The sequence below is a fragment of the Astatotilapia calliptera genome, chromosome 8 (assembly GCF_900246225.1).
Source record: "Astatotilapia calliptera chromosome 8, fAstCal1.2, whole genome shotgun sequence".
Lineage (NCBI taxonomy): Eukaryota > Metazoa > Chordata > Actinopteri > Cichliformes > Cichlidae > Astatotilapia > Astatotilapia calliptera.
The window spans coordinates 5103583-5128238 of record NC_039309.1 but is presented as its reverse complement, the minus strand read 5'-3'; the positions used below and the strand labels follow the sequence as shown (position 1 = coordinate 5128238).

Sequence of the window (24656 nt, the reverse complement as noted above, 5' to 3'; positions counted from 1 at the left end):
TCTAATTATTAAAAACCTCTGCAGGCCTTTAATTGAATTCCACCTCTGACTAACTTCATTAAATTATTATTACCTATTTTCTCTTAAACAAAATCATGACAGCAGGTTTTAATGTGCGCAAATGAACCAAAAGGCGCAAAATAGCATCAGAGACAATTAAAATTATAACATAAATTTTTTATTTGCTGTCACTTCTAAAACATTTCTGCTGTGTCCATATTTTAATTTTAAAGCAGAAGACTACACTCTACTCCTCTTTTTCCCCAAAGGTCTCTGCGTGCGTGTCTGTGTGTGTGGGTGTAATCTCGTGTCTCTACTGAGGGGATGTTCTCTTTCATATCTGGAGCCTATCGCGCCCTCCCCTGCCTCTGACACACCTCCAAAATATGACCACCTACAAAATGTATATATCATAGGTTAGAAAAGCGAGCATGTGTTTGAGTTACTGCTAGCGACTCCACACGTCAAAAAAGACAAACACCAACTCTGGCAATAATAAAAGTTTATCGATGAACAGACTAATGAGGCGTGAGGGATGTTTTTATATCTGAACCTCTGAGCGGCGGAGACACCGAGTTAAAAATTCATGTCGGTGCGTTTTGAGTCGTAGTTGAGGGCAAGTGACTTTGTTGTTTTTTGGTCTTGGTTTTTATGATTATCATCGTACATGTTTTTACTCAAACGGAGCGCAAACTTATGACATTTGACACAGCCTGGGAGCGGGGCTGCAAATGGGCGGCATAGGTGGCAACCTCTACCTCAGCATGTTGAATGGGACTGAAACGCAAACTTTCGGAAAGAACGCCGACATCAGCAGTCACTTCCACCGCGGCGGCAAGGATCTAGCCGAGTTCAAAATGGGGATTCAGGACGCGAGGTTTTACTACTCGGACTCTGTTCAGAGCGGGCAGGACGCGCTGCCGCTGCCCTACCACTCGGACCAGGCGGTAGGAGGATACGGAGCGCAACCCGGCAGGTTTTACGCACAGACCCTCAGCAGCTGCCCGTACGGCAGCGTGCGCTCTCCGCCGAGAAGCGGAGCCGGGCAGGCTTACATCCCGACGGCAGGAGACGGGTTTCCCACGGGCGGTAAAGACGTGTACTCCCCTTCTCCGGAGAATTACCCAGCGAGCTTTCAGCACGGGTTCCAGCGGCAGCCTCTCTACCCTTTACCTGGGCTACAGGTGTGCGGGAAGACTCAGGCTCTGCTCAATAACTACCCGCTGTGGGCCAAGTTCCACAAGTTCCAAACCGAGATGATAATCACCAAGCAGGGGAGGTGAGTCTCACAGAAAAACAGAAAAACTACACATTGTTTCCTCCGCTGTCGATTAGCACATTTAATGGAGCAAAGAGGGGGTTATAGAAAGCGTGAATTTCACACCGCTGCCCTTTGGTTTTTACACTTTCTAATTTACTCACTCACCTGTCTTATCTTTACCATGAGCAGCCTCCGCTACGCCACAAGAGCGCACTTCAATTCACGTCTAAAACCAGTTTTATTTTTCTGTTTCCGAGAGTTGAATGGCGGTCGTCTTCCAGCTCTGCAGACTGTGCAGGCATCACCAACACGTCTCTGCTCAGGTGACGTGGTTGTTGGGAGTTTTTCTGGGATAATGATCGAAAGGTGCAAAGTTTTGCGCAAAATTTGCCTCATCCGAGCTGTTGCCTACTTAAAGGATGTGAAAGTACGACAGTTTCTAAAGAATTGAGTTTTAAATTTGAAATTTATTAGGGTACGCACAGAAGGCCACTATGTCATTTTACTGAGAGGCATCTCAAAGGTTTGTTACTATGCAAGGAATTACAACCGAATTAAAAAGTTGTTGAAGAGGCAAACAAACTGCAAAGTGGAGTCTCAGCTGCAGGCTGAGCTGTTCTTTGACCTATAAAGTCTCTTGGGTGCCTTCACTTTATATCAGCACCTCTTCAGCTGCCAAAAAGGAAATTTTACAGTTTTTCGAACCATCAGAGAAAGCGGTAATCTTTAAAAAAAAAAAAAAAAAAAAAGTTACGTCATCTTTTTGACCATCCGTCATTGGCAATAATCGACGTTACAAAACTCAATTTGGGAGCTAATCAAATTCTTGTTCGTGCAGACAGCGAGGAAGAAATCTAAAACAAGAGTCAAAAACAACCCTCATAGCGATACTCTTAAGTGGGAAGCTTTAAAAAAAATGACGATATCGAAATTGTGATTAAAAAAACATGTGGGCTCGCGCAGGCAGCTGTCTGCAGCGCACACAGCTCATGGCCTGAGAGGGGAAGAGACGGCGCTGCCGGGCCTCTCTTGATAGGTCACCGAGCATTAAGATGCAGTCACGTCGATGAGGATTAATTCACTAATATGCGACACTTGTGTTTGACACAAGGTTTCAGGCCATAGGTTTCTCATGGCTCGGATCTGTGCACGGGAAACAATTGCGCTGTCACATAATATGACACTGATATTTCCAGTGGCTTCACTCGGTTTGTCGGCTGAAACTCAAAATTTTTGTATTAAAATGGCTTGAGTAAAAATTCACAAAGTTTACTCAAGCCATTTTAATCTATATATCTAAGGTTGTGTGTGTGGTGTTGTTGTTGTTGCATGTGGCGTTTTGTGGTTTTTTGAAACAGATGAATTTCAGTTTGGTAGGTGCAGCTTATGTTCTTGCAAAATATTCCCCTTTGACCTGCATGGCTTCTTTGCCTTCTGGTTTACTACTGAAAGTTATTCTGAGTGCAGTACACTTACGGTTTTGGGGGTAAGAAATGCTCCTTTTAGATAGACTTTTGATATACTTTCTTGCCTTTTATCTGCTAAACCTGATCACAAATTGCACATTTAACTGTTCACATGGTTCACAAATGGATCGTTTTAGAAATTCCCTTCAATGCCTTGTAATTCATTTTATGGTGTGCACAGGTTTTGCAGAATTAGCCAATGATTTGGGGATTTTAGTGTTAAAAATGTAGTATTTTATTACGTTTTTATCCAAGTGTGTGTGCGTGTGTGTGTGTGCGTGTGTGTGTGTGTGCGAGTGTGTGTGTGTGTGTGTGTGTGTGCGTGCATCTTCTATTATTTGACGTAGCAATTCCTGGCAGTTTCCTCTGTAGACAAACTCACTGTGGTAAGTAGCATCATATATCAGGTCACGTAATTAAAATGCATGCAGTACACTTTTATTTTGCTCCAGCTAATTTCAGCTTCCCTCAGAGCAAAGAAAAAGTCAAAGACTACCCGCAATAATAATAGGGTCGGTGAGTGCAGAGGTGTTATCCTTCCACATGTGACAAAAAGCAAATTTTCTTGTTGTGCAAAAACCACAAACCTCATATTGTGAAAATGTGAAATCCTGGCGATGAAAATGTTCTGTCTTTTATCTTTACCCCTGTTTCTGACACTCACACTTTTTCGTAACATAAAAAAAGAAAAAATCCTACAAGATTTTGAAGAAGGTGAGCAGAGAAACACTAAAAAAGAAGAAAAAACTTTCAATATCAGAGGCAATATCCTTCTTAAAATTTTCATCTTGGTTTCAGGCTTCCACAATAATTTTGGTGTGATTTTAAGAGAGGAGTCCGGGGGTCTGCAATGTTAATCAAAACCTCGGTATCAGTAGGCGAAAGGGTGAAAGAAACTCTAGAGAAATGAAGTGAAGGGTCAAACATTACTGAAGCTTTAGATGGCCACACTGAGGAGGTGAGGCACCTTTGATGTTCAGGAAGTAAAAGACTAGGTTCTCTTTTTTTTCTGCTTTCTTCAGCCTCCACTAGACGGTGGGTGTACAGCCTGACAGATCTCTCAGAAGCTCATGTAGCACACCTGGGCTTTGAAATCTAGACACATTTTCTCGGCCTGTAGCGAAGGGTGGGGGCGAATTCATCTGCACTTCTCATGAGCTAAATTCAGATTCACCTCACTAGCTGATACCATGGCACAGGCTGTCCTCGGCTAAGACGAAGTTTGTGTCAGCGCAACCGTGTTACCGCGATGATCCAAGGGGTCGAACAAATTGTGGTAGAAAATGGGAAAAAGGGGATATTTTGTGATTTAAAAGAAATCAAATGACTAAATTTGAAAAGAGAAAGTGAAGCTTTCTTCCTTATTCATTTGTTTGACCAGGGATCCTACACCTGTGGTACTCTTGGTGCAGATATGAGTCAAAAAGGCAAACTTTTCCCTGCAGCTGTTTCCAAGAAGTACATGCATTCGTGGGGACTTTTTTTGGGAAACTGCAGTAGAAAGCAGCTTCATTTTTTGTTAAAAGGGTTAGGCCGCGTTTGAATTTGTAGGAAATCACCTCGAAATGTGCCTCTAATTGAACGATCCTCTGGTAGTTTTCAAAGAGGAAATAATTCGCTTTAATTACAGCACATAACTTACAAAGAAAGTCTTGCTCGGCCATGCAGTGTGTGTTCTAGGAAGGAGAAAGTACTGACTAAGTTCTCAGCGTAAAAACACCTTTTAGGGAAATAATGTAAAACTAAAGTTCAGACTCGGAGGAATCATGCTCATCTGCCCTCTCTGCTCCACTGACTGCAAACTGTAAACTGTATCAGTCTGACATCCTGTAGTTTTTTGAGAGGAAACAATCCTTTGATTTATTTTGTTCCCAAGAATAGATGGTGCTGCTGTGTTTTGAGTAGAATGAGCGCTCAGAAACGGTAATCGCCGCGTATGATGAGTTTTAGGTTCCTGTATCTGTTCTTAATAAACCGTTCTGGTGCTTTTTTATTAACACACAATGAAAATGAAATGTGGTTTTTATTCTTCTAATATACTGCAGCCCATTGGTGAAAATGCTGTTTTTCTATGAATTCATCAAATGATTTAGGTAATAACCAGCTTTATTTCCAAAGTAGGCTTCTCATGTTGTGGAAATTATCACTTCACATCACCAAGGAAATAAGAGTGGGTGTCTTTAGAAGGGCAGCTTGCTCTAGAAATTTAAAAAAGTTAATGCTGAAATTAACATATCAGAAAAACATATTTAAGAATTGCATCACGAGCTGCCTTTTTGGTGAATGTTTGGAAGTCGTATGTATTCGTTTTTGCTCGCATTCTCTCTCTCTCTCTCTGAAAGCAGAAGTGGGACTATTTCAAGGTTTTGACAGTATGACCTGTCACTTCCTGTTCAGCTGTTTATGTGTGCCTATGTAGCTTTTCGCAGAAACATCTAGTGCCAATATTTTAGACAGCTATACAAGTATTTCCTCATACCGTGTAATTAAGCTCCTCTTCAAAGTGAGTAATGTCCACCGCATTTGGAGCCTTAGGCTTATTACTGACACACTTGACATATTTTTTTTAACTTTATAGCTCTATATTTGGTTCCCAAAAAGTTTGATTAAAAAATACTGTTACTAATTGAACATGAAGATAGGCTGCTGACTGGTTGTGGGACTAATTAGATAAAGAAATATAAATTGTATCTACTTCCCTATTTGTTTTCTATTGCTGGCAAGTTCATTGTTAACAATGATTTGATTCCACTGTTATAAATGGACTGTATACTGATAAATACTAATATATACATTGATCAGCCACAACATTATAACTGCTGATAGGTGAAGTCAGTATCACTATTCATCGCGATGCTACTTTGCTACTTGGCATAATGACACATACCGCACACCTAAACGTTATCGCAGATGCTCCCTGATGGCTGCAGCCTCCCTCTGCAGGATAATCCAAAAACTCCTCAGGAATGGCACGAGGAAGACAACACCGAACCCGGAGCATCGACTGATCTCCAAACATGTGTTTTTAATTATACATTCTGGATCTGAGAAGTTAAGCTAATGTCAAAACACGGTAAACTTGCATTTCTTGTAATGGCCAACAGGGGGCTACTCAGTTCGTTCATACCAAGGTCTTTTAAAAAATGACTTTACTACTCATTTGACCTCTGACCTCAGCGAAAATGTTCCTTTAATTTTATCACTTTTAATCGCTAATGCAGTGTTATGTTCTTTTTTAAAGTGTGGCCCCTTTTAGAGTGAAATAGATGATAAAGCTGGATGTGCTAGGGCGTGTCTACATTTATCTTCTCTGTACAGTGTGTGGTTATAATGTTGTGGCTGATAGGATCTTTACCAGACTGTTTGATTGTCCAAAAGCTACTGAAAGAAACATTAGCGAGGCCCAAGCATAAACAAGCACACACCAGTACACCAACCCCAACAAATGGGAATTAATGTGCTCCTGAAATTTGTTCCTAATTCCTCACTGTAGAAACTAATGGCCTTGTGTCGTGTTTGATAGACAAGAAGCTGGATGTGTTGGAAAGCAGACTAAACTACAACTGCTTTTAGTCTGTCCGAAGGCTTTGTTTATGATAAAAATCCAGATTAACAGCAGCATTATCCTTTATGAGGTCTGAAGCATGAAGTCCACAGTATCAGGTGACTACCCCTGACTACTACCCCCCAAAATGGACATTTCAGCACTTATAGTGGCTGAATTCCTCTGCCATAAGTCAATACACAAACAAGGGTGTCCATGTGCTAAAGAGTCCTTGTGTCCGGCAGCAGCTGTAGACTGGCATGTTTTCGTCACAGATGATCAAGCGTACGCGCGGTGACAAAAACTGGACCTGAACTCCTGTCCAGATGAATCAGCGGGTGCGCTCATGTGGAAAAGTCTTCTCCCTGGTGAATACCCAGTTCCTCTTCTCCGCTCAAGCTTCTGCCTCGCATCCCCAGGACAAAACCCCCACCCTTCCCCACCCCACCTCTCCTCTCCTCTCCCTCCTTCCCTCTCTTCACTCCACCCTCTGCTCTTTCCTTTTCCCTTTCTCCAACCTCCGTTTCCCCCCCACAGTTTCCCCTCCCGTGCCCTCCCATTCCTCGCTCTCCAACATCCACACAGTTTATTTTGATTTTTTTTTTCTTTTAAATGTCACTGTCTCTATATTAGTGACTGGTTCACCACACTCATCTTCTTCTATGGTATTTTGCCTTAAAAACGACTACAGTTATGACTCTTCATGTTCGTACACGGCGTGCTCAGAAATAGACATTTGCCGTTACTGTTTCTATAATTCAGTGGCACGCTGGCAGGTTTATTAGTTAGCCTGTCTGGTAGCTGGGTAACTGAAATTGTGATTTCCTATTGTGTTAAAGCGACTTCATGTGTCTGTGTATCATCATTTTCCAAACTGCAACAGACAGAGGTGCTTTCCTTGTGACTGTATCTGCCATGTAAAAGTAAAATCATGTTTGTGTGACACTCTAGACATGACAGCTACCATGCCCTTAATTACCACAACGCCACCACACTGAAAATAACTGCACACTATCATGTATGTATGTAGTGCTTTTCAGCGTCTCTGAGTGAACTTTGAACACAAAGAGCCTCCCACACATGCAAATACCCCTCTGTGTTGTGTTTTCTTTGGTTTCTCCCCTTCTCAAGTTCTGATTTCCTATAAAAGGCTCTACTATAAGTAAACTGATAATATGAATGGGGTAAAAAAAAAAATTATAACAATTCTACTTCTTTCTAGATTACTCTCACTCAGTGTAGGTGGATCAATCCATTCATGAGCTCAACAGCCAAGTTTCTGTTTTCGCTTGTATTAAATACTGCTGCGGAAGAAGAGCCCTTTCACCTGTTCTTTGCGAGCCACTAAAGAGCTGCTGCCACGATTGTGTTTCACCGAGAACTATGATTGATTGTTAAACTGGACTCGCCTTGTAGCCAGAAAACCCCAACTGGGACGGTTCAGCGTAGGGTTTTGTCTTACTAGTGAGCAAGGAGGGCGTGTGTATGTGCTGCCGTCTTAAAGAGCCAACAGTCAAAGAGACAAACTGGAAAACATTTGATCATCTGAACTTTTTCTTTACATGAATTAAGGAAAAGTCCAGCTTTTGCCGTTCTTTTTATAATCAATAGAGATGTGTTTTTGAAAACTGGACACAAAGCTTGCATTTATATATCCAAATTTAAAGTAAAGTACCTTTAGTCTACAAATCAATGCAAATGCGAATTACCACGATTTTTGTAGTAATTTTAACCCTTCAGCATTGTTATTAAACAATATGGGTACATATGTGAGCAGTACAGAGCCCCCTAAGGGTCACATCAGGAATTTATTCAAGACTTCTTTTGCACTACCCGAAAATAACTTTTGCATTTCCTCTGATTCATAAAGAAATGCTGAGCTGTATTATGATACACACACTGCCGTTGGCTGTGGCCACAGCCAGTCTGCATACCCTCAGCTGTGGCTGCTCAGTTGCAAGTCTGTAGCCTTACAGTCAGAAAGATAACCAGAGGAGCTGGTGTACCAGTTTGCTCATTGACCACTGCCAAAGCTGATTTGGAGCTGCAGCTGTGCTCACAGCCAGTGGCTGTATGTTGCAGCTCAGCCTTTTGAGAGGTCTAATGAGCAATAAATGCATAATGTGAAACATCACAGCATCTGTGCTTTCTCTCTGCAGAGCATTCCCATAAGCCAGTGAACCTAAACCGGGAGCTCGAGTAGCCCAGGGGGTGCTTCTGCAATTGCCAGGGGGGTAATTGGAAATCTGAACCACACTAATCTGAAAAGAAACAGTAGAAATTACAGTTTAATTAAAGTAATTTAATTCATTGTAACAAGAAATTTAACAAATAGTTGATACCGCTAGATAAGAATATGGCTAACAGCTACAAATGTTCAGTAACGGTATGGAAAACAGATTAAAAATGATAAACACTTAAAATAAAGCTCGATAAAGTTATTAATAAAAGTCTGCAGAAAGAAAGTCACTTTTTTTTTTACCACAAATAATATGGATCTTTTTGGTCTCACACACTTGCTCTTATTTTAAACATAATATATGCACCGTGTAAATACTGGTAGATAGAACTGTCTATTTTTTATTAATAGATTGGGCTATTTCCTAACAGCAGTGAACTACTGGTTAGAACAGTAAGTCAGTAGTTGGGATAAATGGATGTCATACTGTGGTTCACTAAGCATAATTGTAACAATCATTAAGAGTGAATCGATTATTCAAAACTGGCTGAATAATTTTTTAAAAGTTTTGAATAATCGATTTATTCTTAACGATTATGCTCAGCTGTCAGTTATGCTTAGTGAACCACAGTATCACAGCTTTTAGTTATTTACAGTTATTTCTAGCACTGTTGCTCATTTTGTATATTATACAGTTTAAACACAAAGTAAAGTGCCCCATCGTAATACCATGTGACAAATGTAAAAGTAACTTTATGCATCTCTTAATTTCCCGTACAAACGATGTACGCAGATTCAGGCTACACACATGAAATCCTCATCAGCACGGACGGGCCCTCGGGCCGTCGCTAACAGTAGCCTCTTACTCATTGTCTCGTTACACACCTGTCTTGTTTTTGCACCCCTAAATCACCCAGCTGATTTTAGATGAGGTCAGTTTCGATCGAGAAGAGATAACAGGTTTTGTAGTTTACCAAAACGATGCTGCCAACATGTAGTATCATGTTCTCGGCACAAACTTTAACTGACTGAATTATATTTAGGCTATATGTCTAACTTTCATTTCTAACGTGTGTGTGTGTGCGCGCGCAGTTTGCGCAGTGTGCGGTGATCAAATAGACATGAGACCTTATCTATCTTTTCCACCCACATCAAAATGTTTTAGACAAGAAAGTAAAGGGTGTTTCTCGAAGAGCTATTTTTTCTGTTTTTGTGCGCACTTTGCCCTCTTAAAGTGACTACGACATGCTTTTCATAGAACTCATTATAACCATCTATACTTTTACACACTTTCAGCTCTTTTTTAGCCAAATCTATTATTTGAAGAAAAATAGACAAAGGCATGTTTTTATTCTATTTACATTTGTAGGTTTAAAACCACTTGTGCACTTTTAATACCGAACAAATCTAAGTGGCAGGGGTGGGCAGCGGGAGCTGAATGTCAGTCATTACAAATGCTCCATAGCCTGAGGAGCTTTTAGCTGGTGTCAAACACAATGCCTTTATTTACACCAGCTACACTCTGGTGACCTCATATGGACCCAGAGTTCATCGCAGGGGTATTTATAAGCATGCCATGGCAATAAAGAGACAGAAATGAATGAACATGAGATTTGGTGGCATTATCAGGAAAAGCTCAGGTCTTCCTTTAAATCACTGAGTTTCTGTAATGATAAAACAAATGAGATCATTTTTTGCATGCAGTGATCTTTAGGGGAAGGTGAGTTGTGAGGCAAATTTTTAGTCATTATATCTCCAGAAACGTCAATTTCAGTCTCTTGAAGGACTCTGTGGTTCAGTCTGAAATTTCTCAGTAATGATTTGGTTTTATAGAGAAGCTCAAGGTCACGAGTGGCCACATCCTACGGAGTTCTGCAATGTGTTAATGCCATCTTTCCTAAAATTTACATATCGCTAGACTGTCTTCCTCTAAGAAAGATTAGGTTTTTGCAAACTGTTATTCACATCTTTATTTTCATGTTAACCCAAACCACAAGCTTTTCCTAAACCTAACCAAATAAATCCGTAATAGTAATTAGTAAATCGAGATGAGATTCAAACTCCAGGCTTCTTTAAAGTTTTCATGCCACCTCTTCTGAGTTTGCACGCTAATATGACGTCAGTCAGTCATTTGCTAGATGGCATTTTAGAAACACCTACATGAGTCATTTCAGATGCTTGCCGCGTACAGCTAATATCACCATTTAGTTTGAGCATTTCTTCAGTCTCATAATATTAAAGGGCATTCTCAGTTAAATCTCAAGGAAATACTTTTTCTGCTTGAGAACATTTGCTCACAAAAACATTGCAAGCAGCACATCTTTGCTATCTATAGTCTACCTTTAGCACCTCATCAAGTAAACTATTATTACAAGCCACAAAGCAGAGGACAGGCCTCTAACGTGGCTGTGAAAGGGGTCTTTTCCTAAAGCTCACGAAGCCGTGTTGATGTCTAACTTAACCAGGAAATAATATGAAACTAGGTGGGGGGAAAAATCAGTTTAATAAAAGCCTTGTCGATTAAATCTCCATCAAACTTTTTCTCACCTATCAGTCATTTGGGAAAATGAATATTAAAGGACATGATTGTCCAACTAATTTCCCTTAAGTGGATTTCCCCCAGAGAATGACTAACATTTGTGTGTTACATGTTGCGCTATAATGTAAAGTGTGAACTACAACTCAGTAGGGTTAGTAATTCTGAATCACTACAGTAAGTGTTTCGCGTCGACATGCACTCCGGATATTTGGCGCACACGTGAATGTCAGCAGGGTTTATCTGCCGTTGTGTGTTCAGAGTCCATTTCTTATATGTTTGTGTGTGTCTCTTTAATTTTAATTTAACCCAGCTTCTCCCTCTCCGTTCCCGGGTCGTCCAGCCAGGGGACAACCTGACCTCCCAGTTACCTCGTCTCACTGAAGTGATCAAAACGAGTTGAACATGCAAAGCTCCAGCAATCAAGAGCATCTTCTGGGGCATCTTTTATTAAAAGCAGCATTAAATATTGAGCTCAAGTGTCAGCTGTCCTCTCCACCTCTCATGACTCCTTTAGCTGCTTAGGAAACCGAGGATTACAGTTTGAAAGGCCAAACATGAATCATCTCAACAGCTTACGTACATGCACTGTTGAGAAAATTTACAATAGTTCAGTTTTCAACAACAGATTATTTTAATGGAATCCATAATTTTTAGAGGCTGTGTGATTCAAAAGAGAGAAATGTCAGTTGTTTCTGACAGCTGAACTTATTTTGTACTGTTTGTACCGTGGCTCAGGGGGTTGGGAATCGCATCTGTAACCGGAAGGTCGCCGGTTCGATCCCAGGGCTCTCTGTCCTGGTCGTTGTGTCCCTGGGCAAGACACTTTACCCTACTTGCCTACTGGTCTTGGCCAGAGGGGCCGATGGCGCGATATGGCAGCCTCGCTTCTGTCAGTCTGCCCCAGGGCAGCTGTGGCTACAACTGTAGCTGCCTCCACCAGTGTATGAATGTGAGAGTGAATGAATAGTGGCATTGTAAAGCGCTTTGGGTGCCTTGAAAAGCGCTATATAAATCCAATCCATTATTATTCTGTTACATAAAGTTTCATGCAATGATGTCAGTGTATATGCATGTAATCAACAGACATCAGGGTCTACTTTCCACTCTCAGCTCTGTATGTCCACCTGCTGTTCAAATCTCCGGTTTGTGAGAAGAAAGCTGACTTAAAGCAAGAGGAGCCAAAGTGGCTTGTTTTAGACAGAGGATGAACTAATGGTCTACACCAATAAAGCTGATTTTGAATAGTGATCCAAGTTACTGGAGTCTAAGTTTTAATATTTGGAAATATAACATAAACCTTTTATACGGAATAAAAACTCATCTCCTGTTTTTTCAACACACTAACCATGTGCAGGGCTAATATGGATAAAGTGTAATATGGGTTTCAGTCGCTACTCACATGCACATTATTTTAAAAACTCAGGGGCAGCAGCCTCACATGGCTGTTTTCTGTTAACTTTGAAGACAGATATGTTTGCTGGATAGACATTTTCAATTATAGATAGATGTGTTTAACATTGAGATCTGTCAGCACTTTGATGCATTTTGTAACTGTCATCAGAATAATCGTGATAACAAAAAAAGTCATAACCTCTCGAGATTTTATCTGCTTCTCTGTGCACCTTGGACGTGGGCGTAGTTGATCCATAAACCTCTACAATATGTGAACAAAGGTATAAACAACGTTTTTGGGTTGTTTTTTTAACAAATAAATTTCTCTTATGTCTCTCCAGGAGGATGTTCCCCTTTCTGAGCTTCAATATCAGTGTTCTGGATCCTACTGCCCACTATAACGTCTATGTGGACGTCGTTCTAGCTGATCAGCACCACTGGAGATACCAGGGCGGCAAGTGGGTCCAGTGTGGGAAGGCAGAAGGGAACATGCCAGGTACACTGAAACTATAGCACAGAATGTAAAACCCTGGGGCTGCCTTTATGACTGTTAGAAACCAAGATTTGGTACGCTGATCAAACAACTACATTTACATTCACAAATACTAAAAAAAGAAGAAAAAAAGAGTGCTGCAGCGTCTATTGAAAAAGACTTTGAACACACTGATAAAAACGATAAGCGACTAAGATTATAACTTTTATATATAGCAGATGTAAAAATGCAAAAGGATATAAAAGGGATGACGTACACCACCAAAGTAATTGTACTTTACTTGACCGATTTCACTTAAAATGCTTTATATTAACTCCACTATAGTTAAAACCTTAAAATAAACTGTTGCATTATATCAAAGGAACGTAGTTGGATTAGCATTTGCACTGATACATACATAAATGCATGTAATATAATGAAACCGGCTATTCTGGACGACAAATATTGCAATTTTGGATTCACGAGTTTTACTAGTACTCCTAATACGTAAGAACAGCTCTTCCACCTGTGAAAAAAAAATGTCTACTACTCATTGAAAATAGCTATTTTCTTCTCATCGTGCATTTACCACCAGTAGCCGGTAAACAGCTAAAACCCACAATCTTCCTGGGGCTTCCTATACTAGATTCTAATGCGAAGTTTATGATTTAAACCCGCCATCGAAAATAAACTTGGGTCAGTCAAGCAGGAGACTTCACTCAGTGTGCTGCCTGGAAGAGCCTGAGGAAGTGGTTTATTTAGCAGTATTGTAGCAAACCTAGATGCATACAGTAGGGAAACCAAAACGTGCATTAAGATGCACACTTGGTCTGAGAGGTTTTCAGTCAGCAGCTTCACAACATGTTTTGCAATTTTTTCAAAGATTGCCTGATGTTCCTTGGTTTAAGGAGCTATAATAACTGACTTAAACAGGAATGCATTTTTGTTGAGCCGAGACGAATCCTAAAAACCAATTTACTTACCAGAAAAATACACTCAAACATTTTTAAGACGCGGAAAATTTGTACTTTGGAAATTTGGAGTATTTTTTTTAGTCAGCCTCCATCTACAAAGTACGACAATAAAATCTTTAGGAATATTATGCCATCTTTAACCCCTCTTTAAACCCACTAAAAACATGTCCAGTAATTTGATCACTTTGAATATGACTAACAATTGCACTCACAGTTTCTCCAGCACCTATCAAAGCTCTCCGGGTCCCGCTTTGATCTTCCGTGGCATCCAAGAGTGTCTGAATTACTCACCAGATGTACCTCCAATCGTGCTTCTCCCCAAGTATCTCGTTATACATCAGAGTTCATTTCAGCCACTTCTCTCGTCTTTTCTTGTAAAGACGTGTTCAACATCAAGCATAGAAGTAATTATTTAACACGTTACATTTACATTTCTACGCCCTGTTCTCTCCACAACCTTTCATTCAGTATTTCCTCCTGTTCACACTTCAGAAAAAAAAAGAAAAAACTAAGCATAACAATAGCAAGTTAACCGAGATTTCATTTTATGTGTGATTGATGATAGACAAACCACAAATATATAAATGAGAGAAACTGCAAGGTGCTGTCACACATATGCCAGGTGTTGTGGAAAGGTGACTGCTGATGTGCTACAGTTGTGGAATTTGTGGTGAAACAACTTCACTCAATTAGATTTAATATTACCCTTATGTGGTGTGCAAAAATAAGGTTAGCAGGTCGTTGTGGTAATGTTGTGAGAAATCTTGGCTGCTCTAGGAATATATTAAAATATTAAAGGAAGGAAAACAGAGCCATCCCAGTTTGCAGGGGAAATACCTGATGGAAAAGTGGCGTTTTAAGACGTTTTTCATCTTCCCTTGTATTCAACTGAAGTGGCCTACAGACAGTAACTTATTATTAATATCCATTAACTTTTGTGCCATAAATATTTTATAGTGCTTGCTGATGATTTGCAGAAAATATAATTTTTAATCGCATCAAATTCAACTTGAATTCATGTAAATCTCTATAAAATTGACTTTAGATCAGAGAAGATTTTAAGTCCTTAAGCCAAAGTTGTTTTTTGTAAATTTACACCTGAGGGGCTCCAGCAAAATGTTGTTTCCCTCTGCCTAATCAGCAAAACAGAAAGTGAATAGCAGCATTTTAAAAATGACTCAGAAAACACTGATATTACTGAAACTGTCCTAAAAAGTCTCATTTCAAAATTTACCAAATTCGACGCTACAGAAATGAAGCGTGTCATGATGCACCTGTTTTAGTCATAGTGTTAGTGGCAGGTTACATTTTGAAACTGCTTGGTCTCAGCGCATTGACCGTCTGGGTTAACAGGTGGAGGATTCATGGAAAAGCTGCTGAGTTATGGGAAGAAATCTAATCACAGTTAGTCTGTTCATTACTGAGAGCTTTAAAAAAACAAAAAAAAACCAGCTGAATAAAACACAGCTGTAAAGGAAATGGTGCAGAAGAGAAAAAGTGAGAATCAAAGCAAAACTCGCTGCAGCACGATATTCCTGTTCTCTTGTTTTTGTGATAGCTTGAAGCCAAAACTGTGAAAATAAATAAATAAAACAAAGCGTGCAGCCCTTATTCATAACTACATGCGCTGCTCGCCATGTGCTTCGGTGATTGCAGGGAACAGGATGTACATGCACCCCGACTCTCCCAACACAGGAGCTCACTGGATGAGACAAGAGGTGTCGTTTAGCAAGCTCAAGCTCACCAACAACAAGGGAAGCACCAACAATGTGGCACAGGTACCGTGCTTTTGCCTCTAATTTGCTTTCTATCTACAAATCTGTCTGTGAATACGCTCGCGTGGTCAGTGAGTGGCTGAAACATATCGATGAATGCAATAACTGTCACCTTCTGCTTATATTTTACACTACTTTAATCATTTCCTTTCGTATTCTTGATATATGAAAACATTAACCACATTATGAGTGTCGCGATGGAAACCATCTGCAAACACTCAATTTCTGCCTGCTCATTTCCTGCCTTTATTTTTCTCGCTTATCGGTAAAATAAAGGTATCTTTGTTTCCTGCTCTTAATCTTTAGCAGCCAAATGACCATAATATTACATCTCCCTTTCTCCAGATGATAGTTCTCCAGTCCCTCCATAAATACCAGCCTCGTCTTCACATCGTGCAGGTAAAGGAGGATGGCACGGAGGACCCCTTCCTCTCTTCTAAAGCTCAGACGTTCATCTTCCCGGAGACTCAGTTCATCGCTGTTACTGCTTATCAAAATGCAGATGTAAGTCACCTCAGACACAAAGATGAAGATGAGATTTGTATGCTTTAAAAATATGTTTTAAGGTGTGAACCGCAGCCTGTGTTGCAGACCACTGACATGCTATTCTACCATGTTTGCATATTTATTGTATTGTATTTGGCAACAACCTTCCACAACTGGCCCACAAAAACACCTCTTATAACTTCGATTGCACAGCTTTAATGATGTTGAGAGATCAATGATTCATGTCAGCGACATGTTTTACTGATTTATGCATGCATGCATCAAAAATGCAGACACACCAACTTACATTTCTGCAACCTTCAAGAGTCGCTTCACCTCGGCTGACCTGAGCACCGTAGCTCACATCTCTCTTGTGTGCGGTGTATTTTTTACGGCTGTTCAAATAAACTGTGGAACAGTTACTCCATGCAAGATATACTCTCCCAATTTTACATTTGTGTTCCTCCCCTTTGCGGTTTTTAAGATGAAATCTTTCCAATAAGAGATAAAACTGCAGTATAGCCTCATTAATTATTAGTCGGTTAGTTCTCTTTCTGCGCTCTTGTTTCTTCAATGTGGTTACTCACTCCTTCTCTTTTTTCCTTTGCCTACGTTCTCTCATTGCCCTCCTCTTATTCCCTACACAGATCACTCAGCTGAAAATAGACCATAACCCGTTCGCTAAAGGTTTCCGTGACAATTATGACACGTAAGTAATTTCAAAAATGTCTGTATTTACAAAAAGCAAATCCTCTTCTGTTCTCAGTGTGAACCCTGCGTTCTCTCAGCATTAATAATGAGACTGGGTCACTGCTGGCACTTGAATGTCCTGAGTGCTCGTGTCAGCCTTTTAATATTGGAAAAGATGCAATTACTTGCTGCTGCTGAGCATGCTGCAGTGAAAGGGTGTGAGGGGCTGTGAGATGTTTGATAGTTGTTTGAGGTTTGGGCAGGAAATAACACCTTCTGTTTTTCCTCTTCTTCTCACACTCGCTTCTCTTCCCCTCCTCCTCCTCCCTCCTGCCTAGGCTGTACGCTCCTCCCGACTCTGATCGCCTCACCCCCTCCCCTACAGAGGGCCAGCAGCTGCTGCCAGGGAGCTGCTACGCCCAAGGCTACCTCTCTGAACAGTACATGAGCCCCCTGCCCCAGAGCCGCTTCTATGGCCGCGAGCACATTGGTATGGGCCAGCAGCACAAAGACCCATCCGCAACCCCCGGTCCCCACAGCCGCTGGTACCTGTCACCTCAGCAAGGCGTGGCCCCAAATCGGCTTGACTTCACTTCCTCCTATGAGGGGGACTTCTCTGGAAATGGTTTCTACAAGCCCTTCCCCTTGCAGACATCTGCTCACCATGCTCTCAGCTACTATTCAGATCATCCTTTTGCGTCTACAAGCGTGTCTGTATCAGGAGCCGCCTCAGCAGGTTGGAGCGCCAGCCGGCCCACCCCACAGTACCTCGGTCACCCCACTAAATCCGGCCCCACTCTTGGGTGGTTTAGACCCATATCATCCTCCTCTTCCTCCTCCTCATCTTCGACATCCCCTGGGAACCCCAGGCTGCACCCTCCTCCACTCCTGGACTCTTTTCAGCCGCCCTTGCTGCAGGACAAGCCCAAAGACACTGTGGGCGTAGTGCAAGAGGAGCCTTGGCTCGAACCACCTTCTGTGAAATCAGCGGACTCAGGCGACTCTAGCCTGTTTGAGGGAGGTGTGGGTGAAAACAAGAAGAGGAGGGTGTCGCCATATACGTCCAGCACTGAAAACTCCCCACCCCCGCGCAGTGGAGAGGTCTGTGAAAAAGACAGCAACAGCGATGCAGACTATTATGGTTATTACACCCACTGAAGACCTCACACATTATCATGGTTGCCACAGTGTCTCCCAACACCTTCCCACACTGCCCTCATTGACACATTTACTGTCTGTCCAGGATAACGATGACGGGCTGGAACAGTCTCTGGTTTTGCTACAGACAAACTGCAGAACGTAGAGACGGACAGTGACCAGCCCCTCAAAGTGTCAGACGACTACAGGAACTTTCAAAGTTAGTGTCAAGGTTGGTGTCGAACAGAGTGGAAGTGACTGGAACGCTGGCCTAAAGTGACATAAACACCAAACAGACATAAAGACCTGTGGCTTAGGCCTTTGAAACATCTGGAGATTTGTAAAAAAAACAACGAAACAAAAAAAAAAAAGATGTGCATATCTGCTTGCTGACAGACGCCTGCAGCAATTGTCTGTTCTTTCTGCATCAAACACTCTCACCATGTCTCCTTTGGTCTCATCTACGTCAGTTCTCACCATCAACCATTCACACATCTTTGCAATATGTTCATGTTCATTTCCCATGACGATTCTGAGCAGAAATTATGGCTTTTCACAGTGTCCTCTATCTAATTAGTGCAACACCACCTAGCGGCCACAGTGAAGCGCTGTAGGCCATGAAGTGACAGCAGGCTTGTGTTCTAGAAGGGGAACCTTCCTCATACATATTAGCCCGACATTTTCTGTGTGTTCCTCTACATCTACCGAGATTTTTCCAACCACAGCAAAAATCGCAGGTCCACACGCCTGCAGGCAATCCAACATATCTTACTGGTTTGAAAGCAAAGCTGTTTGAGTAATATTTAATGTTAAAAGTTATTCAATTTATTGTGACACCTCTTTGTACTTTACTGTAACCCTGTATGCCACTCTAAGTCCAAACCCAGACGCAGGTAATACAGAACCACCTTCGTCAATTTCAGTAACTGTCGCAGTCAGGTTTTAATCAAAACTGATCAACCCACCAGGATGTGGTTCACTTTGTCAAACATTAGTAAGCTGAATTTTGGGGGGAGTATTATAAAAGAGTTTGTGCTTTTGAATCTGTCAGTCACATCTCATGCATCTGCACTACCCACAGTTCATTTCCTAGTCGTTGGATTCCTCAATTAAGATGGAGATGTTTTCTGTCCTGTATTGTTTTCTCACTGTACACTGACTCCTAGTTAACAAAATTCTCCAATTTGAGGAATTCCTGCTGATGCAAACACTGTTTTGAGGGTTTCGCAGGATGTAGCAGCAGAGATCTGCATGGTTTACAAAGTGTTGTACTGACTCTGGCTGAATTTTTCACATGAGTTCATTTGGGATGGTGCTTGTGATTTCTATTGAGTTTGCAGTGTGCATGTAGGTCTTAAAGCAAGATACTGACCTCTCAATGCACTGTGAAGCAATATTCTAATAAGTGGGGCCATATTTTGTCCGTAGCATGCTCATGGGAACACATATTGCAGGGTATTTCCAATCGGTTCAAATTATTCCCCTGAAACCAATCAACACAACAGTGCCATCAAGGTTTTTGGTTTAAATGATACCAGAAACTCCATTATGGCTTATGTTGCATATTGGAAAAACCTCAAAGGTACATAAGCATTAAACTCTTTATGTTTAACTAAACAAATTGCCATGTTTTCCATATAACAGTGTCATAATTTTGAGGATCTGGGTTAATTTAATAGCTCCAAGTTTTGGTATTTGTTTAAATATAGAAATAAAGATCTTGGTGTGCACATGTAGGCTTTCAAAGTAATACATTTGTTAAGATTGTTTAAGTTTCACTTCCATACAAATGGGCATTTTTTTATGTGAAGTGATGAATCTGAACATCAGATTTGGTTTTGAAAGTTACTGAAATTGCTGGACACAGCACTCCTTCGATCTGATGTGTGATGGGCATGTAGGAGGAGGGAGTTTCCAAGGCGATCTGACTGTTCTGAAGAAGCATACCAAGAGCTTTTAAGCGTGAAGCTAGTCCTTACCTCACAATGTGTCGACGTTGCATCAGTCAGAAAAGTCCCTCGCTGCAATCATAGCGTCACAATCCAGAAAATTATTGCTGTTTTTATAGATAATATGAAAGAAAAGTGGCAACATGTTCACATTAAGGGAAGTTTGTAGCAAATTATTCGGTATCAGTTTGTTTTCAGCAGCAGTTTCATAGCTGCAACGGTTTGTCATAGCGTTTGGAAAATCCCTCCGTTTTAATCAGTTCCATCAACATCACTTTTTTGTAGTTTTAGCTTTTGGGCGATTTAGAAGCACTGATGAGTGATTTCAGCAAGGCTAAACTTTTCAGCAGCAGATTTACACAAACCCAGCTGCACCCTACTTTGCTTGGATTAAAAAATATATATGACAAAGGCTGAGCACCCTGCTTCCTTCAGCTGACTTCAAAATGCTCCTATCCACACATGGCTACAGCCCACAATCAATAACAGCACTGATATTGATGAAACAGGACCAGGTGAGGGGAAACGTGAGCACTTAAACCACACAGCAGACATTTAGTGTGCTCCAAAATTCTAAATGAGAATTTGTATTGTTGCCTCAGTAGTAAGACTGGGGATTCTTGCCGTAGTTCTCCAGGTTTTCCTCAATCTGCTGCCATAAATTGGAGTAGACCATTAAAGTGGGTCATAGAGGATGACCACACGCACCTGTACTTAAAGAGACAAGGTGCTGTCACCTTCAGACCACAATAAACAGGAAGCACAAAGTGACCAGACAGACACTCTGAATTTCCCCCCTAGTCTTTGGGCCTATCATGTGGTGACGCCGGCTGACAGAGGCCCGGCTCCCACCCTGGTGACAGAAATGAAGAGTGAGGCGCCAGTCGGCGCTGATCAGAGGTCTGCTCCTCATTCCTCACTAGGTGTGCTAATGGCCTCAGACAACACTACGGGCGACAGGCAGGCACTCGGTGTCAAACAAGTCTCTACAGATCGAGAGATGAAGTTGAGTCTCTTTACATATGTGTGACTGAATCTGAAAAGACTTTAAATACGTAAAATGAAGTCCTCGGTTTACCATCCTGAGACCAACAGATAGTCACTTCCTTTATGTCTAATGAATATTCAGACTTGATTCTGGCTTTTTTTCTACATTTTCCTCACCTCATAAACAAAATTGTCTATTTTTTCATCAAATTACACAAAGCAGAGCAGAGCACCATTAACTGTAGCCTCTCTAAAATGCATGTAGTTTTATTGAACTGAATATAACATTTATTTCATTAAAAAAAGTTTGTTGAACTGAACAAGAAAGCTACAGCAAAACATGCTTTCCTTGTAGACTATTTGGATAGTTTTTAGTTTTTATTCAAAGAGAGTGGCACTAAGGCTCTTAGTGGCACAGTTTCGTTAGATTTAGCTAAAAGTTCAAAACCAAAACACATGCACTGCACTAATGTAGGCATGTGTGCTACAATGTTTAAGCTTCGTCTACTAAATTAACCCCTGGAGGGTCTTGGGTCGATTTGTGGCTCTAAGCCCAATAGTGTATGCATTTTTCTAGGACCCTCCAGGGGTTAAAAACGTATTTATTTTAATAAATGAATTGTAAAGGTTATTGTAAAGGTTAACGAACATACAAAAGTGTGCTTAGAGGAGCTACTAGTCAGATTTTCTTCACCTTCAGACAGCACCAGGCCGACTACATGCAGAAGCTGCTTAACCCTAATCAAGTTTTATATTTCCAAAAATCCAGGCCAATTCTTTCACACGAGCCAAGCTTGACTGTAAAATAATCAAATGAGGCCGATGCTGAGGCTGTGTTTTGTGTAAATCATGTTTAACTGATGCAAAAAACAGAAAAAATTGCACTGCAAGAGACTTTGAAACATGCATATAGATTATATATATGCATGTTTGGCAAACTTACAGCAAAATGTGCTTTCCTTGTGGACTGTATTGGGACATAAATGTCTGCAGAAACAGTTCAATTAGCTGATAATAAAATGTAAAATCATCATTATTAGTTAGATGAGTTGGACTCCTGACTTTATATGGGCTTTCTTTCTCAGGAGACATGTCGCTGTATAAGTGCGGATGTAAAAAATGAGATCTTTAAGGTGATTAATGTCCCTGGGAGCACCTTTGCTTTTCCTAGTGTGACTGTGAAAAGGCCTGTTGCTGTATAAATCCTGCCTTTGACCCCTGAAATTTATTGGATCCACCGGATCTCATAAACAATAATAAACACATAACGTTCAAGAACAAATCGTCCCTTCACCAGGACATTAACAAAACTAAAAAACTGGTTACGAAGAGCTAAAAACTGAATCGGTATGAACTGAAGAAAAAGTAGCTTTTGTAGCATTTCCAAAAGATGTAGTATTTAATGTTTTTGTTGACATCTGTCAGAAAAAGGGTGCTCTCACATTAACAAAGCTGTACAATCGCCAGTTCATATTTTAAGTGCAATTAATAGAACAAAAATTAGCTTAGATTTAAGGATGTTGTGGCGAGAACAACGAGAGAAGAGTTTTATGTTGACAGTTTGAGTTATGGAGCTCTTGTTAATATAGTACACTGAATGCTACTGCACCACATGAGTGTATGATCTCACATCAAACAGCAGAGAAATGCTTTCAGGTGGCAAAGGAAAGACCCCTGCTGGATACTGCAGATATTACAACCAGCTTCACCCTGACCCCTGGTGTTGGACCACTCATACCTCTGTTTCCCCTCAGTCCGCGTTCACCTTGAAAGCACATTTCTCTTAGTGTTTGGGAACTGTATTTCCAGAGATGTTACTGTAATGCAATGGTGTGAAGGATGGAGCTCAGACAACTCAAGCAACAAGCATGTAAATTTTTGAGTGTGACCCCTGTGCACTGAACCGATCATCCTTTATTTAAGAGCTTTTGAACTGCAATACAAGAAGAAATAAGAAGAAAGATTTCTGCTAGGGAAATTCTTATTTATTAAATGTCGAATAGGTTTATTGTAAATGTTTTTTAATTAATTAAAATTAAAGCTTATACATGAACAGTCTCTGCCGTGTTGATGTTGTCCTTTTATTCAACTGATGCAGCAACTTTTTGGGGACAGTGTAACAAATGTTTTTGGTCGCTATCATTTACAAACTTCCCTTAAATGCAGAACAATAATGAATTATGTACTTCACAAAAGAAGAGACGTTAATTAAATTTGGCTGTGCAGAAGATGCAGACTTTAGGATGCCGTGTTCAAAAAACACAAGTAAGTGGCTAACATCATTTATCACAGGAAACCAATGACAATAAATAAAAAGATCTCTTTCACACCCCTCCAACTGTTTGTTTAATGACCTTGGTGTCAGTGTCAGAGGTAGCATTAGTGTTCAGTTAGGGCAGTGGTCCCCAACCCCTGGGGTTTTTATTGTTAACTCGGTTTCACTGGGTCTTTTCCCGTGTTGTAGCTGTGTGTCTTATTTTGAAAGAAATATTTAAACATTACCATAGCGACCAGAGAGCATTAAGTGGCAGAGAGGAGGATGTTACTCTCAATGTTGTTGGCGCACTTCAGGAGGACGCTGCTAATAAACAAAATAAACCACAAAATACCAGTTTTTGTCTTGGTCATATCGTTTTATTTTGTTGTATTTATCCACGACACCTTAAAGGCCGGTTTGTCTGACGTTAAACTGGTCCGTGGCGCAAAAAAGCTTGGGGACCGCTGGGTTAGGGTGAGATGGGTTTGATATACTTAAACTTAATTTAGAATGCTGCATACAATCTTTGCAATAGTGGATAACTTAATTGTTTGCATTTATACGTGTGGTGTGTATTCATTGCTCTGCCATCACAAGCGAAAGTTATCACAGGCTAATAAGGTCTTTGTTTCTGGATTTACATTTCTGGGAAGGTGGATTCTGTAGCAGATTCAGCAAATAATAAATTGAGGGGTAAGATATTTGTGAGTGCTTTAATGTCATGGGATGTCCTCTCAAAGTTAACAAAGATGCATGCCTTTGTGTATGTGTGCCCCTCTCCCAAGAAAATGTCTGTCCCTCAAACTGAGAACAACTTTCAGGTAAAATGTAAGACGCACTCATCCAAATGATCTCAGAGGCAGTGCTGCGGTTACCCGATCCCTCAGCAGAACACCATCCAGGTACGAAGTAGATTGAGTGGACAGTTTTTGAGATAAGTAAACAAGTACAGCACTGTAGACGATCAGAGAGTAAGTATTTAACCAACTACAATTTTACAGTCAGACAGAAAAACAGGGAAAATGACTTTTTTTTTCTGTCTATTGTCAGTCAGATGCTTTCCAGATGATATTGCAAGGTGAATCAAAATCTGATGGTGCTTTTCTGCATTCACTATTTCATCAATCACCAACAAGATCACCAACACTTTCTGGCTGAAATGCAAACCCAAACTATGACAGAGCCTCCACCATGTTTTAGAGATGCCTGTAGACAATCACTGTTGTACCGCTGTCCTGACCTCTTCAGTACATACTGAAAAATTTGATCCAATGATTTAAAATTTGGATTTATCACTCCATCAGACCTGTTGCCACTGCCAAAAATACTACTTTATGCCTATCAAACTGTTTTATCTTTGACATTTTCTATAGTGTCACCAAAGAAATCAGAACAAAGGTGTGTTTTTGTGACAGGCTGTGAGCATCCAAAAGAAGAAAGTTATTTTAGATGCAATTTAAAAGTTGTTTGTTTTGACACTGATTCACTCCTTCAGTTATGAGCCTTTTTATGCTTGAGCAGTTTAAAGGTCAGTGTTCAGCGGCTTAA

The 24656-nt window shown here is 40.8% G+C and overlaps 1 protein-coding gene across 1 annotated transcript; it reads left to right on the top strand.

Annotated features, from left to right (window-relative positions):
- Positions 1-426: 426 nt before the first annotated feature.
- On the top strand, positions 427-19647 carry tbx21 (T-box transcription factor 21). Its single transcript, XM_026178071.1, has 6 exons — positions 427-1279; positions 12723-12877; positions 15484-15605; positions 15948-16106; positions 16736-16797; positions 17117-19647. The coding sequence occupies exons 1-6, from the start codon at positions 732-734 to the stop codon at positions 17934-17936; spliced, it is 1866 nt and encodes a 621-aa protein (XP_026033856.1). The 5' UTR covers positions 427-731; the 3' UTR covers positions 17937-19647.
- The last annotated feature ends 5009 nt before the right edge of the window (positions 19648-24656 follow it).